Source organism: Malus domestica, chromosome 11 (assembly GCF_042453785.1).
Source record: "Malus domestica chromosome 11, GDT2T_hap1".
Taxonomy (NCBI): domain Eukaryota; kingdom Viridiplantae; phylum Streptophyta; class Magnoliopsida; order Rosales; family Rosaceae; genus Malus; species Malus domestica.
Window position 1 is genome coordinate 5,475,103 of NC_091671.1, and position 17,780 is coordinate 5,492,882.

Genomic DNA, 17,780 nt, shown 5'->3' on the forward strand with positions numbered 1-17,780 from the left:
TTTAAAAAAACATGAGTAAATGTAGCAATGGTCCCTCAATTAAAAATCCATTACCATTGGTCCCTCAACTTATCAAAATGTGTAGCTATAGTCATTTTCATCAATTTCGTCGAAATTTTGTCAAAATAAGTTATGTTGGAATAACCATTTATATAATTAAAGTCTCTCAACTCATCAACGTGTGTAATTAAGTCATTTTCGTCAACTACGTCAAAGAATTTGTCAAAACGAGCTATGTTGGAATGACCATGGCTACAATTTGGTTAAAGTTAATGGACAATTTCTTCAGTTGAATTAAAGTTGAGGTACCAATGGTAATGAATTTTTAATTGAGGGACCATAGCTACACGTTTTGATAAGTTAAGGGACCAATAGTAATGAATTTTTAGTTGAGAGGTCATTGCTCTTATTGAATTAAAGTTAAGGGACCATAGCTACAATTTACTCAAAAAATGTCAACTATATGCTTCTTAAAAAAAAATAAAAACTTGACATCCAAAAAATTTCAATTGGATAAATGAGAGTGAGACGATATTTTACGAGTTCTCATTGTACCACCTTTCTCTAATAAATGTATAACTCACAAATATAAGAGATTTTTCAACATATCCGAAATATAATACATCACATATCATCGTATAATTAAAGAGGCACTTGAAAAAAAAAATTATTTCTAATTATATAATAATATGTGAAATAACTTTCTGTTTTCCGGTTGCACTCGAAAAATTTTCCACAATTACAACTTCCAAGTAGGTCTTACAACGTGGTTTCCCTGTTTTCTGAAAACATAAGCACTCATAGTGGGCCAACAAGGGCCCCACACCCATATACACACAGCGATCCCCACCGTTGGTTCAAATCGGAAAGCATCATCATCATCATCAGTCCTAACACACAGGCAGTTGTGATTTATTAACACAATCATTAACTAATTAATTTATTCACGCTCCCATACAATAAAACAAGCCCACCACCCCCGCTCTCTCTCTTCCTTTTATTTGTCAGAAAAATGAAAAATTTCAGAAATATGAAAGTGACGACTGACGAGGCCACTCTCTCTGTACTCTCTGTGTCGCTGAACTAAATACAGAGACGACGGGCGAGTCACTGACTCACTGAGTCACCCGAGCCGACCCGCATTGAGCTTTTCTAGCTTACTTAGCTACCCATGGCTGCGGCTCTGGAGTGCTGGTCGGGCCGAGCGAGCACGGACGAGGACATGGTGGAGCAGGTGCTGATGAGGACGCATGACAGATCGGAAGGCGCGACGGCGGCGCCGGAGAGTTCGAACGGCGCCGGAGTTAAGGAGTCGTCCGCGGTGCAGAAGAAGCTGCAGAGGCTGAGCCGGAACGTGTCAGAGGCCATCGCGTCGTTCAAGAACTCGCTGAATCTCGACTCGGCGAGTGACTCGGCTACGGCGTCGTTTGGCAAGATCGAGAGCTCGAGGAAGTTGGTGTGGGGGAGTGTGGTGCGTAATCTCACGCAGCTCTACCCTGGCAGTCAGCTGCCGGAGAAGCTCGTCTCCAACATTCGCAAGCATTACGATTCTCTTCCCCTCAGGTTTGAAGGCTGAATCTTTAGCTCTGTTTGGTTACTGAGTTTATTTTATAGTTGTTTGGATTGATGGATTGCGACCTTGTGCAATTTGTTGAGCAGCCAAACAGAGGATTTGGATTGTGTTGTGATTGATTTTGCTTGTTTAGTGATTTGGGTTTTTGTGTATGTGATGAATAGTTATGCTCAAGCGGGATTCGAGATGAAAGAAGTGTTTCTTCATATAAAATTGATAGAGCAGGCATCATTGGAAGGGCATCCTGCAATGTTGATTCAAGAGGTGTCTGAGGAGGACGCTCAGGGGTCTGTGTTCAAGCTCACCTTTGCCTGTAACTGTTCGATTTCATGGCCATTGATGTCCGGTGCACTCGATAACGAGTCGATTTGCTACAAGAAGGTACAGATCTTTGAGAAGAAAGGGTGTACTATTGGCGTTGTTCTTCTTATGGTTGAAGTTGGGCAAGATAAATTGTTCAGAAACCGGGTTGAAAATGCTTTGAAGTCGGCTATAAGGAAGCCCAAATCGAGCACAGTGAAGCTCCCGTTTGGACTATGTGGGTGTCAAGAAGAGAATACGAAGGGGAGGGAGGTGGGAGATATTGAGGACGACATTGGTGAACAAAATTATAGGAATGGGATTGAGATTTCTAGCCAAAAGATTGAGCTTCCGGATCCTCTACCCACTTCGTCATTTGTTGTATCCGTAGATGAATGGCAGACGATCCAATCTGGTGGGGATGAAATTGGGAAGTGGCTGTTGAACTCTGATAATCTCGACTTTGTTGATCAGATTGGACCCAATTCATATAAGGGAGTGTACAAGGGGAAAAAGGTTGGAATTGAGAAGCTTAAAGGGTGTGACAAGGGAAATTCCTATGACTTTGAACTCCGAAGAGATCTTTTGGAGCTCATGACGTGTGGGAACAAGAACATTCTGCAATTTTATGGTGTTTGCATTGACGACAATCATGGGTTGTGCGTTGTTACGAAGCTGATGGAAGGTGGATCAGTATATGACTTGATGCTTAAGAACAAGAAGCTTCAGATTAAGGACATATTAAGGATTGCCGTTGATGTAGCAGAGGGGGTCAAGTTCATGAATGACCACAGCGTTGCATATAGAGACCTCAACACACAGCGTCTATTATTAGATCGACATGGGAATGCTTGCTTAGGGGACATGGGTATAATTGCTGCTTGTAAAAGTGTTGGTGATGCAATGGAGTACGAGACAGATGGATACCGGTGGTTAGCTCCCGAGGTTAGTTCATTGTTGCATCAGTTATTATTCCGTGAATTAATATAGCTCAGTACTAATCAGTCAACCTGGTATTCTTTTTTTCCCAAGTTTAGCTAGCCACTTAGACCACATCTTGCATTACATTACTTTAGTGTCATCCCATGAATTTTCTGCTTTGAACCAGTTAAACTGAGTTCTTTCATGTATATAAACCTTTTATCTTGTCAATCTGCATAACCAAAGGCTGTGGAAAAACTAACGTTCCATTTCCATAGACGTTGCAAACCCAATGTGGCTGTTGTTCCAAAAACTTACTGGTATGATCATATTACAGTCTTCTAGTCATTATTTTGCTACAAAAACTTTACCTGCATAGACCTTCCCAGCATACAAGATTTGATTTGTTTCCTATGGATTCACAGATTCAATGTATTAATTCACCTATTCAGGATCAATCTATTTTCACTAAATACACTTTATGTCACTTACCCCGACATATTTGTTTGAGCATGCCTAACATGTCTTCATAATTGGTGGTACTTTTTACATCTCAGTGTACTATTTATCTTTATATAAGCACTCATCTATATTCCGTGAAACTTTACCCAACTACGTTTATGCATGCCACTAAACATATCAGCTTAGCCGCAACCTTATAGTAGTGCTACTTTCCGAAATACAGGTATTATTGTGCGGATCCCCCAAAATGAAAATTTTAAGTTTTTAGCAATGATCACTGGTCAAGAATTATATCCTTTCCGGAACATTGTTTGATGCCGCATGTTTCATCCACCTTTTATTAGCTTGTGATAATAATTGGATGCTGACACAAACTCTAGGTATAAATTACTTGATGATGAAAAGAACTATTTTAATGTCGTTTATTTGGATTTGCTTTGATTTGGGTCCCGGGAAATGCGGATACAAATCACTTACAACAGAATAATTTTCTTTCTTTACTCAAGTTTGCTCTTTTGGGACCACCTTTTGTCACTTTCACTTTTGTATACCTTCCGTCAATCTGAATAACAATGAGCTTGTTCACATTTTTGGAAGTACAGAAGTAAACAAAAACTTGAAGTTGTTCTTCCTTCTAATGAATTACACCTCATCTCTCATTTATCGAAGCCATCCAGCGTACTAGCTGGGTGACATATATTGGGAGTTTTAACGATACACTCCCAGTACTGTTTACTTTTAACGAAAAACCACATTTTTACCTTTCCCTTGTACTATTTACTACACATTTATTTGTCATTTTTCATTAAAACTAAAGTTTTTTTTTAACTTTTCGTTAGTTTTCCTTATATTTGGGAGTTTTATACGTTTTTCCACATCTCTCCGCTTTGGTATATCTTGTATTTATGATCTGAATACTTGAAGTAACAGATATGGTATTCATTGCTTTGTTCGCCTTTCTGGTTGCCCACAGATCATTGCCGGTGATCCAGAGTGTGTTAGCGAGACATGGATGAGTAATGTGTATAGTTTCGGGATGGTAATTTGGGAGATGGTTACTGGTGAGGCAGCATATGCCGCGTGTTCACCGGTCCAAGCAGCAGTGGGGATAGCTGCCTGCGGCCTTAGACCCGAGATTCCAAAGGACTGCCCACAAATGCTGAAGTCCTTGATGACCAAGTGCTGGAACAATTCACCGTCAAAGCGCCCTCAATTCTCGGAAATTCTATCAACTTTGCTGCGGTCAAACAACAACGGTAATAGGTGAACATCCTTAAGCTAGTCTGAGTGATATATTTCTAGTATATTTATATTTAATACCGCTAATGTAAAACCACCCTTAATTACGGAGTAATCCATGCTTAATGTAGATGCAAAGAAAAGCTTATGCAGCTGAAATGAAAAAAAATCTTCTTTCAACTCTCTCTCTCTCTCTATCTCTCTCTCTCTACAAAAGGGTAAAAGGAGAAAGAAAAGAGAAAATTGGAGTTATGATTCCTCAATTTTGGCTCAATTCGAGCTTTGTTATGATTCCTCAACTTTGGCTCAATTCGAGCTTTGGTCCCTTAACCAAAGATCCGTGAGTATTGATCATTTAACTTGTTATAATGTGGGACAGTAGTCATTTTTGCTAACTTTGTTAGAACTTCCTTCCAAAATAAAGGGTTTTAAGAGGCAAAAAATGGATGAAAGTTCTAACGAAGGTAACGGAGTTAGTCAAAAGAAAGAATTATTGCTTCACATTATTATAAGTTCAATGATCAATATTCGGGAACTTTTAATTAATGGACCAAAGTTTCAATTGAGTTAATTGACCATTGCTTCAATTATCTCGAAAAAAAAAAAAAACTAATGAAAACGGTTTGAAAACTTTGAGTTTTAATAATAAGGACAAAATAAAGGGTAAAGTGAATAATACCAGGTTTGATTTTTTAGTGTAAAAATGTGGTTTTTCGTTAAAGTGAATAGTACCGTGGACTTTTCGTTAAAATTTAAAAAAAAAAAAAAAGTAGATATTTTATTCGGTTACTTTAGGATTTTACTTTACCAACCGCACTATGATTCAATGTGGTAATGATTTTGGCGGTGGGAAATGAGAATATTCAAATCGTTTGCATTCCCTGTGTCATCATGATTTGATTAGGCAATTCAGATTATTTAATTAAAGATTATTGTATGTTTATGAGGTAACATAAGAGATTAGGCTGGAAATTGGTCAAATCATGTAGGTGGATTATAGGTATGTCTCAAGGTGACCCACTTGGTAAGTCAAGTACCCATGTGGTGAAGTGTTACCAATCTCAATTAAAATTGCAATTTTCGCCTATGTTTTTGTCTAAAAGTAGCACATGGGTTTCAAAGGAATGGTAAAATTTGTTCATTCCATGGGCTCGGGTACTTTTTACCTCTATGTGGATAAATTCTAAAATCTACTTATCGGATCATATGTTTGTGCGACGACACCGAATTGCTGCTAAGATGTATATGGTCTATGGCCAGTCAAGCAAAAGTTTTTTTTCTTGCGTGTGAGACTCTCTTGCGACTTATAGACAAAACTGGAAGGAAAATTGTGGTTTTGACTCAGAAAATATAAGGGGAACGGAATTGTCTGGTGGGTCTACAAGCTGTGAGAGTGATGGAATTTGTTTTTGTTTGTTTTCCTTTGGTATGTTTATGGGAGGGACCAAAACGGAGGGATGAGGATTCCCTCCTGATCCTCTTTGTGGGATCTTAAGAATTCTCACATCATGATCGTTCATTTGTATATCGTGCGGTGAATTTTTGTTTAGTACTATTTATGTTTGATTTTAAATAAAAAATTCAAACTATTTTTTATCGCACAATGTATGATAAATAGTTAGAATGTGATGATCTCTAGAATTTCTACTGTTTGAATCGAGATTGGACTGTACGTATAATGTAATCATGTTATTTTGGGGTCCCATTAACAAAAAATCATAATTTCGACAATAAAAACACAAAATCAAATCAAAGCAATTGACAATTAACCATCCATCAATCAAAATCATACAACAAATGCCTCAAATACAAGTTTGGATATTCTCCACCCATTTTATATGCTCTGTGATCATTATCTTTAGTTGACACGTGTTATCAAACTTAACTATAACTTTATTGTTATAAGCTTAATACGTATCAACAAATGATAAAGATTACTTATGTGACAATTTAAACCAATATTACTGTGAACACGGAAAATTCCTGAAACGAAAGAGACAAGAACGACGTGCACAAACAAATATTTGTATTTTGATGATTTTGGGTTACAATCTCTCTCTATTTTGATCCTCTGATTCGATCTCCGTAAGGTGTTGATTAGTGGATGTGCGATTGATCCAAGGGCCGTCGGGGCTTGATCTTGGATGAACTGTTGGAAGTTTCTTCAAAGGGCCGTGGGCTTGATCTTTGAAGGTGGATTTGAGTGAATCTTCAAGGAGCCGTTGGGGCTTGATCTTGAGTAACGGTGATGAACGGATCTTCAAGGGCTTTTGGGCTTGATCTTGAAGAAACAGTGATGAACAGATCTTCAAGGGCTTTTGGGCTTAATCTTGAAGAACGGTTGGATGTGTGTGGATTTGTCGACGTTGTTGATCTAAAGGGCCGTTGGGGCTTGATCTTGGATGAACGGATGATGAACGATGGTGCTTTCTTCAAGGGCCGTCGGGGCTTGATCTTGAAAGAGCGATGAACAAAGAACGAAGAACACTTTCTTCAAGGGCCGTCGGGACTTGATCTTGAATTGGTGGATGATTGTTGATCCAAAGGGCCGTTGGGGCTTGGTCTTAGGATGAACGAAGAACGAAGAACGAAGAGAGCTTTCTTGATTCTTCGGGAACTTGGATGCTTGAGAGCTTCGGAGTTTCAGAGCTTCAGAGCTTCAAGGTGTAATATGAATTGGTTCCCCCAAATGAATGAAATGGGCTTGTATTTATAGAATTTTCCAAGGCCTAATTTTGAATATAATATCTCAGATGAAATAAGTCGTTTCTGCCAGGTGTTGACACGTGTCCTATTTGATGACTTTTCCAACTCATTTCAATTATCGTTGAGTCACACGCTACGTGTAAAATTTATGTAATACATGAGCGTTGACACTTTGATTTATCGGTCAACATTTATTTACCGAAATTTCGATGTCTACAATTACATCTCCCAAACTCCAAGTTAGATATCAAATGCAACCATCAAATTTGAACTTGATGACTTATGTGACAATTTTGCGTCTTCTTGCATTCAATGTGTCAAAGTCCAATTATCCATTGTTTTAGTTTCTTCAACTCATTGTGGGTGTATTCAATTGGGAATTTGAAAGATTTTCATGGATTTTGTAGAGATTCTATGTAAAACTTTGATTCAATTCCCTTAAAATCTTATGAGGAGAGGTGAGATTTGTGAATGCTTAAAATACATTACAAAATCTCTCCAATTCCCTCTAATTTCTTAATTTTTCCAAATTCTTTAAATTATAATTCTAATTGAATACACATGAGATGTTATAAACTTCTTTAAAATTCTAATTGAATACACCTGAATTTTTAAGGATTTTAATAAGTTATCTTAAAATTCTGATTGAATACACATTGAATTTCAGAGAATTACTTAAAATCTTAATTGAATACCCCTAAATTCATTAAAAGAATTAAAATCCCTCAAAATCCCAATTGAATACACCCCATTTATTTTTCTTCCCAATGCGTTGTTTTATTTCTTTCAAATCCCTTGTTTTGCCATCCATCTTGTTTTATGTATTTTTAAATCCCTTGTTTTACCATCCATTGTTTCACTCTAGTAGATATATAGCCTACAACGGTGCTTATTATTAGGAATATTTTTACTCATCATTTTATTTATAAATTTTAAGATCTATTCTATATAATAGATATGCACAAATTTCAAACTTTAATCTCGTTCAATAATATTGATAATTTTGAATAATAATAATGAATAAACTGATGAACATTACCGCCACTTGAAAATTATGAGCAGAAATACACCTACTATTATTAAGTGGTACGATTTTACGCAGAAAATTTTATTTCTACGGACAAACGCTAACCTTTGATTTTTCGTCGGCTTTTATGGTACCCTTCATTTCACCAAAAACCGTGAAATTGACATATTCACCGTTCCAGAAAAAACCAGTACTTTGAAACCCAAAATCTCAAGCGAAGCATAAACCCCCAACTCAAAACCAGCTTCCACAACTCTCTCTATCTCTCTCTCTCGCTGATTCCAAATTCCAATCTTTTTCCTTTTACAGTCCTAATCGGTACGTTTAATATCTCTCCCATTTTTTAATTCATCTCTCTTGCCTTTGTTGCTTTGCTTTGGGATCGAATCATGCCCAAATTACGCTTTCTCATAGTGGCTTCGGCGGCCCCAATCCTTCTTGGTCTGGCGCTCCGAAAATACTCCGGCGCCGACGACGACGCCGCCAATTCAATTTTCACCACTCGTTTTCTCGTTTGGAGCTTGCTGGTTTCGGTGATCGTGGCGTTTTCTGGCGTTTTCAGCAGATTGCTGCACTGTATGCTTCCTAAAAAGAGACCTGGGGATGGAGTCGTTGTAGAAGTAGAAGTAGAAGTAGGAGGAGACGCCGGCAGCTCCGCCCCGTCATCGTCGATCAATAAGCATCGGATCGGCCACTTCGTTGCCGAATCTACTGTCAGCAACAACAGCAGCCTCGCAAGCAGCAACAACGGTAGCGTGGTTGAGAAAGACGTGCCGATCATGGCAGTGGGCGATTCGAACCAGTCCGATATCGACGAGGACCTTCACAGCCGGCAGCTCGCGGTCTATGGCCGCGAGACGATGCGGCGGCTCTTCGCGTCGAATGTTCTCATCTCAGGGATTCAAGGTCTAGGTGCTGAAATTGGTACGATTTTCGGAAACCCTCACATTTATCGTTTTCAATTGGTTTTTGTAATTAGTGAGATACAAATGTTGAATTCTGGAGATGTTTATCTATTATCTTGTTGTAGGTTTAATTTGCCATATTTAGAATCCTGTTGTATTCTTGAAGAGAAACTTACATACACCGGGACGGATGCCACTGTGGCGGTTCCGAAGCCAATGCCTTTTTCAGCTTTCTCACACGGTAGTGATTGGCTTGAGAATTGCCATAGTGGCATTTCTGTTGCATGGAAGTTGTTCTCGTATTCTGGAGGCGCTTATCTTTTGTAAATGCAATATGTATTCTGTTTAGATTGTCTGTTTCAAGTTTTTGTGCGTCTTTGCTTTTGCTGTTGTTGTTTTAATGTGGGCTTTTGCTGGTGTTGTTATGATGCGGGCTTTTGCTTTCTGCAGCAAAGAACCTCATTCTGGCTGGGGTCAAGTCTGTGACTTTGCATGATGAAGGGAATGTGGAGCTATGGGATTTGTCTAGTAACTTTGTTTTTTCAGAGGACGATGTGGGTAAGAACAGAGCACTTGCTTCGGTTCAAAAGTTGCAGGAACTCAACAATGCTGTGGTTGTTAATACCTTGACAACTGAATTGACTAAAGAACAGCTTTCTAATTTCCAGGTGCATTTTCATTTAATTATAACTGTTTGATTAGTATGCCAATTATCAAAGTTATTCAAGGTATTTAGTTTGCAGTTCATATTGTAGTGATCATGTACTTTGCTTGAGGATGTAAAAATCATGTGTTTGTAAACTCTTTTGTAGGTTGTTGTATTCACTGACATCAATCTCGAAAAAGCCATTGAATTCGATGATTATACGCATAATCATCAGCCCCCAATCGCCTTCATTAAAACTGAAGCTAGAGGCCTTTTTGGTTCTGTCTTTTGTGACTTTGGACCTGAGTTTACTGTTTTTGATGTTGATGGGGAGGAACCACACACGGGTATAATTGCATCCATCAGCAATGACAACCCTGCTATAGTGTCATGTGTTGACGACGAGAGACTTGAATTTCAGGATGGGGATCTTGTTGTGTTCTCAGAGGTTCATGGAATGACAGAACTAAATGATGGAAAACCAAGAAGGATAAAAAAGGCTAGGGCTTACTCATTCACTCTTGAGGAGGATACCACGAGGTTTGGTACCTATGAGAAAGGTGGTATTGTCACACAGGTGAAGCAGCCAAAAGTCTTGAAATTTAAGCCATTGAGAGAAGCACTCAATGATCCTGGTGAATTTCTTCCCAGTGATTTCTCCAAGTTTGATCGGCCACCACTCCTACACTTGACATTTCAAGCACTGGACAAAGTTGTGTCTGAGCTTGGGCGATTCCCTGTTGCTGGTTCAGAAGAGGATGCGCAGAAGCTTATATCTATTGCTAGTAACATTAATGAAAAATTGGGAGATGGTAAGATGGAAGATATTAATCCAAAACTTTTGCGGCACTTTGCCTTTGGTGCAAAGGCGGTACTGAATCCCATGGCTGCCATGTTTGGTGGTATTGTGGGTCAAGAGGTTGTAAAAGCTTGCTCTGGAAAGTTCCATCCACTCTTTCAGGTCATTACACATTCTTCTCTCTCTCCATTGTTTTAAGAGTTCATTCTTACTTTCATCTTGGAGTTGACTATTATTTGAGAGCCAAAAAGTTTTTCGCCACATAAGTTATTTTCACTGCTGGTGGTAACTTGATGTTTAACTTGTTCCTACCAGTTCTTCTACTTCGACTCAGTAGAATCACTTCCTACAGAGCCACTGGAATCCAGTGATTTGAAACCATTAAATAGCCGTTATGATGCACAAATTTCAGTTTTTGGGTCCAAGCTACAGAAGAAATTGGAAGATGCCAAAATATTTCTAGTTGGATCTGGGGCACTAGGATGTGAGTTCTTAAAAAATTTGGCCCTGATGGGAGTTTCATGTGGCAAGCAAGGGAAGCTAACAGTCACTGATGATGATGTAATTGAGAAGAGTAACCTTAGTAGGCAGTTCCTCTTCCGTGATTGGAACATTGGGCAGCCCAAATCCACGGCTGCTGCCTCCGCTGCTGCATCTATAAATCCTTATCTCAATGTCGAAGCCTTGCAGAATAGAGTTAGCTCTGAAACTGAGGATGTGTTTGATGATGCCTTCTGGGAGAATTTAAGTGTTGTTATCAATGCACTCGATAATGTCAATGCAAGGCTCTATGTTGATCAGAGGTGCTTATATTTCCAGAAGCCACTTCTCGAGTCAGGTACACTGGGCACAAAATGCAACACTCAGATGGTTATTCCTCCCCTAACAGAAAACTATGGTGCCTCAAGAGACCCACCGGAGAAGCAAGCACCCATGTGCACTTTGCACTCATTTCCACACAACATTGATCACTGCTTGACATGGGCTCGATCTGAGTTTGAGGGCTTGCTTGGCAAAACTCCAGCTGAAGTGAATGCGTATTTAGCCAAGCCAAGTGAGTATGCTGCTTCGAAGAGGAATGCTGGTGACGCACAGGCCAGGGATACGTTGGAGCGCATTCTTGAGTGCCTTGACAGAGAAAGATGCGAAACATTTCAAGATTGCATTGCATGGGCACGCCTGAAGTAAGTCATTAGCTAATTGACATAAATAAATTATACGCTTTTCCGTTTGCTCCTCCCTTCTTTTGTAATCCTGAATTATAATGATGGTGTTGTTCATTAATTCCCGCCTGATTTTTGTTTACACAGGTTTGAAGATTATTTTTCCAACCGCATCAAACAGCTGATCTATACTTTTCCTGAAGATGCTACAACCAGTAGTGGGACTCCATTCTGGTCTGCCCCTAAGCGGTTCCCCCATCCACTGCAGTTCTCAACTGCTGATCCCGGTCACCTTAATTTTGTTATGGCAGCATCCATACTAAAGGCAGAAACATTTGGGATCCCAATCCCCGACTGGGTTAGAAACTCTAAGAAGTTTGCTGAAGCTGTTGAGAAAGTGATGGTCCCAGAATTTCAGCCAAGGAGAGATGCAAACATAGTGACCGATGATAATGCTACCAATTTAACTTCTCAATCTACAGATGATGCACAGGTCATTGATGACTTGATCATCAAGTTAGAGCATTGTCGAGAGAAACTCCCACCAGGGTTCAGGATGAAACCAATTCAGTTCGAGAAGGACGATGATACAAATTACCATATGGATCTGATAGCTGGGCTTGCCAATATGAGGGCCAGAAATTACGGTATTCCTGAGGTTGACAAGCTGAAAGCCAAGTTTATTGCCGGCAAGATTATCCCCGCGATTGCTACCACCACCGCAATGGCCACAGGACTGGTGTGCCTGGAGCTTTACAAAGTTTTGGACGGAGGCCACAAACTAGAAGACTATAGAAACACGTTTGCAAATCTAGCTCTACCTTTGTTCGCCATGGCTGAGCCAGTTCCAGCGAAGGTCATCAAGCACCGTGACATGAGCTGGACCATTTGGGATAGGTGGATCGTGAGGGGCAATCCCACTCTGAGGGAATTTATTCAGTGGCTCAAGGACAGAGGACTGGATGCTTATAGCATCTCATATGCCAGTTCCCTGCTTTATAATACCATGTTTGCACGACACCAAGACCGAATGGACAAGAAGATGGTGGATCTGGCTAGGGAAGTGGGGGGTCTGGAACTGTCTCCAAACCGCTCCCACTTTGATGTTGTTGTGGCTTGTGAGGACGATGAAGGGGACGAAGTTGACATCCCTCTGGTATCCATCTACTTCCGTTAGGTTCTGTTCTCAAATCCGCAGGTGATTGTCGGTCTGTGATTCTCGGATGCGAACAGTACATTTTTAGGATTGGGCCCTTGTTTATATTTGCACATTGAACACCCTCAAGCTTATAGACAGAAAAAAGGCATGTAAATTCTCTTGCTCGACTTTTGATAACAAGATACTAATGTTGTTATCGGCACCTTCATCAAACGCACCGGAGTTTACAACTTGGAAATCCAGTTGCTTCTGATGCTTCAACCGGCGGCGTTCAGCAAAGCCTTCCCAGCCTTCAAACTGCGAACATACTGTTGTCGGTATCACACCGTTAAAAGTGAAAAATTAGACTACTATACAGAATGACATTTGCTGCTAGTACGTACCTGACGAAGGACATCCACGGTTATTTCTGTATTGTGCAGATCAAGCGTTGTGAGCTGTAGGCACGTTTTGAATAACGCAAAGGGCTCTCAACCCGTTGTTGCTGAGATACAAAGACTGCACTAAAGTAGAAACTTCGGGTGAATATCAGCATGCACAAGACAAATGAGATTGCTGCCATATGAATACAACAACAAAGTCTTTTCCCACTAATTGGGAAGATTGCGCTGTACAAATAACTAAATAAATTCTACTACGGCAAAAACGTAATCAGTGTAATAGGGAACATTAACTAATTAACCGAACCGCTCAAATTTGGATGGGTTAAAAAGGAAGAGAGACGGATAATAAGTTCAAAACAGTAGATTAAGTAGGGACCTTCAGATTGCGCAAACTTCCCACTGTCTCTGGCAACTCGGACAGAAGATTTGACGAAACATCAACCTGCACCATGCGGAAAGTAAGTCAGATGTATAACTAAACTACATAGTGTGGGAACGAACCAACACTCTAGTCACCCCTCCGCCCACCAGAGACACCCAAAAGAAATGAAAAAAATGGAAAACACCGAAAGTAGTACCTCAATAAGAGCATTGCAGCCCGCTATACATGTAGGGATGATGCTTATCCTGCAACATAGATACGCGCATGTTTAACCAAGATATGTTATCAACATAACACACATCTTTTAGAAATCGTGACTTCATCAACATATCTTCGAAGACATACAAGGAAAAACAAGAGGAACCAAATCTGGATCCTCTAGTTCTCAATACGAATTTGATGGCGATAGAGCGAAAATACGAGAAAGAAACAGATAGAGCGAAAATACGAGAAAGAAACAGAGGGTTCTATACCTGCAAGGAGTTTAGACAACCAATCTTTGCAGGTACATCTCGAATAGAATTATTGCTTTGTTCAGTAACTCTTGCAGAAGTTCCAGAAACCCACACTTCATCCGGTATAGCCTTTTCAAATTCGACCAACAAGAAGTTGTCAACATTGAAAAAACTTAGGTCCTCTAAAATATTAGTTGGCAACAAATTGGATTCACAGTATCAACGATTCTGATTCCCACGTCATTTCTAAAGGGAAAAAAATATAACTCTACAAGCCATACCGCTTCTATTGACATACTCAATACCGGTTGATCAGGCCATACACGTTAACACATTGGAACAAGAATGCTTCTCTTGATGTGAAATGTAATCAGAAAAATGCAGACTGTAAGATAAGGGTCCACAATAAACAAAGGCCAGTTTCGTATACCTTCAAGTTGTAGTCAGACAGTGCTATAACTCCACTAGCCTTCCATCTATCCAACCGGTTCTTATTAACACGAACTTCTGTCTTTTCTTTTCCCAACGTATCAACAATTTTGAATCTGGGAATGGGGCATGTCTGAGCTTGTTTTAGGATGGGTTCGTCCTATCCGTACAAAAATTTCCAGAAATACCACATTATTAATAACCCATTTGTACTAACTCAAAAGTTCCGAAAGAACACTTAAAAATGTACGTAAATCTCCACGGTTACTGCAATCCAAAGTTTGATGTGTGGCATTGAAACTCAAGGATAAGATTAATCGCTTTCAAAAGTGAAGGACCAAAAATGAGAAGTTAATTCAGTCAATTTAAGATACCATTGCGATAAAAAAAAATTCATAAATAAAAGAACAAACAGTAATATTCAATAAGTATAACTACTTTTTAATTAAAATCATAATTAAAATCACAATATCCAAACATAATTGAGTACTCATTTTCCTCCCGATACACCCATACTTCCTCAATTATCTCAATTTTCTCTCATCAACCAACTTCTTAAGTTTCTTAATCTAGTTTTATCCCATCACAAATTTTTTTTTTTTTTTTTGACACCCATCACCACGATGACACCATTGATGGGACTCCACTTCCTGTGAGAAATTCCAGTTCTTCTCTTCTTTGAATCTTAATCGATCAGATAAGTCATGATGCGGGCACTGGGTTGATGGACTCACCCCTTTGTCATCATTGCACCTTCTCACCATACTGCCTGTTAGGAAACACACACAACACATTGTTAACCTAGCACTAGCAGCATGAGTCTTCCTCTCATTGCCATAACCATCACCGTGACCTCTCTTGCATGCCTAGTTCCGCTCCAAACTGCCAGCTTGGTCTAACGTCTAAACCATAGGTTATTGAATCCGATGGGGATCTTATCACGTAGAGTCCTCATCCATGCCGTGTTTGACATTAATCCAGTTATTCCAAACAGATCACCAGCAGCATCAGCAGGGCCCTTCTCTTTTCGTGATCCACGTAATGAGATAAACCACAAACTTTGAACGCTTTAAGTCTTGTGACTCCAAATTACCAGCCGAGAGCCAACGCCATTTTTATCCAGTTAAACTTGAACCTACAACAAACAAAAAATGATAAAATCAATTTCGGGAAAAAAGACCCTAAAATCAACTTTTGTGGTTGCTCTCAGAAGATAATCAGTTCTTACAACATCTTGATATGTTGGTTCTCAAAACCTCATGACCAAGATCACCAATAGAAGAGGAGGCTTGCTGCTTCTGCAAGTGATAAGTTAGGCATCACTGGACCGGATCAATGTCAAATGATGGTATGGATGCATACCCTATGTGCAAGTGCCTCGCAGAAATCGCTAGCCTCTGGGAGCAGAACTAGGCAAGAGGCGCCGCGGTGATGGTGATGACAATGAGGAAGACTCATGCTGCTAGGGTTAAGAGCTTGTGTGTGAACTAAGGGGCAGTGAGGTGACAAGTGACATTGATGACAAAAGGATGAGCTCATCAACTCTGCCCTCACGATTTACATGGTTAAGATTCAAATTAGCAGCAGAACTGGATTTCTCCCACGAAGTCGAGTCACATCGATGCTCTCATCGTGATGAGCAAAGTTGTGATGGGATAAGATTGGATTGAAAAACTTGAGCTGGGATGAAAGAAAATTGAGATAACTAAGAAAATATGGGTGAATGGAGAGGACAATGAGTACCCAATTATATAACCGATTAGAGTGAGTGAAGCAAATAAGGTAAACGAATTGGATTATACAGAGAGGTTGAGATTAATTCCTTTTAGGAATGGTACAAAAGTAATTTAGAGATTTTCCGCACGTAATACAAATTTGACTAGTGGCAGAGGCCAAAAGAGGAAAGACCGTTATGTTTTGATAAGACCGAATCTATACATTTTGTATTTTGTAGTTAATCTTTTTCTCTATGAACACAAAAAGGTGAGATTCGGTCTTATCAAAACATAATAGCATCTTGTTCTTTTTTTACCTAAGTTGGTCATGATGTTCAATAAGACAAAATTTGTGCATTTTGAATTATTTTGCAGTTAATCTCTTTCCTTATGAACTCAAAATAAATAGATTCAGTCTCGTCAAAACATAATGGCTTTTACCTCTTAAGTTGATCATTATGCTTCAATAAAAACGAATTTGTGCGTTTTGAATTTTGCAGTTAATCTTTTTCTTTATGAAAAAAACGCATAGATTAGGTCTTATCGAAACACAATGGCCTATGTTTTTTTTACCTCTTAAGTTGGTCATTGTGTTTCGATAAGAACAAATCCGTGTGTTTTGAAATTTGCAATTAATCTTTTTCCTTATGAACCCAAAAAGCATAGATGGTCTTATAGAAACACAATAACTTATTGTTTTTTTAACCTATGTTGGTCATTGTGTTTGATAAGACAGAATTTGTGTGTTTTGTTGCAGTTAATCTCTTTCCTTACGAACTCAAAACACATGCATTCAGTCTTATCAAAACACAATGACCTTTACTTTTTTTTTTTACCTCTTAATTTGGTCATTATGTTTCGATAAGATCGAATCCATGTGTTTTGGAATTTGCAATCAATGTTTTCCCTTATGAACCCAAAACGCATAGATGCGGTCTTATAGAAACACAATAACTTCTTGTGTTTTTTTTTCTACCTATGTTTGTCATCATGTTCAATAAGACAAAATTTGTGCGTTTTGAATTTTGCAATTAATCTTTTTCCTTACGAAGTCAAAACGCATACGTTCAGTCTTATCAAAACACAATGACCTTTACTTTTTTTACCTCTTAAGTTGGCCCTTATGTTTCAATAAGAACAAATTCGTGTGTTTTGAATTTTGCAGTTAATCTTTTCCCTTATGAACCCAAAATGCATAGATTTGGTTTTATCGAAACCCCATAACGTCTCATCTTTTTCCACCTAAGTTGGTCATTATGTTCGATAAGACAAAATTTTGTGCGTTTTGAATTTTGCAATTAATCTCTTTCCTTACGAACTCAAAACACATAGATTCGGTCTTAACAAAACACAATGGCCGTTGCTTTTTTTTACCTCTTAAGTTGGCCATTATGTTTTAATCAAAACGAATTTGTGTGTTTTGAATTTCCAGTAAAATCTTTTTCTTTATGAACAAAAAACACATAAATTAGGTCTTATCGAAACACAATGGCCTATGCCGTTAATCTATCCTTGT

General features: G+C 39.0%; 2 protein-coding genes and 1 long non-coding RNA gene across 3 annotated transcripts; 2 read left to right on the top strand and 1 right to left on the bottom strand.

Moving 5' to 3' along the window:
* Positions 1-910: 910 nt before the first annotated feature.
* Positions 911-4,675, top strand: LOC103447335 (uncharacterized). The gene is made up of 3 exons (XM_008386530.4): positions 911-1,563; positions 1,738-2,818; positions 4,230-4,675. The coding sequence occupies exons 1-3, from the start codon at positions 1,172-1,174 to the stop codon at positions 4,521-4,523; spliced, it is 1,767 nt and encodes a 588-aa protein (XP_008384752.2). The 5' UTR covers positions 911-1,171; the 3' UTR covers positions 4,524-4,675.
* Positions 4,676-8,311: 3,636 nt separating this feature from the next.
* On the top strand, positions 8,312-13,113 carry LOC103408253 (ubiquitin-activating enzyme E1 1-like). The gene is made up of 5 exons (XM_008347112.4): positions 8,312-9,152; positions 9,584-9,801; positions 9,946-10,740; positions 10,894-11,762; positions 11,889-13,113. The coding sequence occupies exons 1-5, from the start codon at positions 8,618-8,620 to the stop codon at positions 12,916-12,918; spliced, it is 3,447 nt and encodes a 1,148-aa protein (XP_008345334.2). The 5' UTR covers positions 8,312-8,617; the 3' UTR covers positions 12,919-13,113.
* Positions 13,114-14,967: 1,854 nt separating this feature from the next.
* On the bottom strand, positions 14,968-16,298 carry LOC108174485 (uncharacterized). The gene is made up of 2 exons (XR_001791379.3): positions 15,778-16,298; positions 14,968-15,684 (listed from the first exon to the last, which is right to left on the bottom strand). It is a non-coding gene; the product is annotated as an uncharacterized lncRNA (long non-coding RNA).
* Between the last annotated feature and the right edge of the window lie 1,482 nt (positions 16,299-17,780).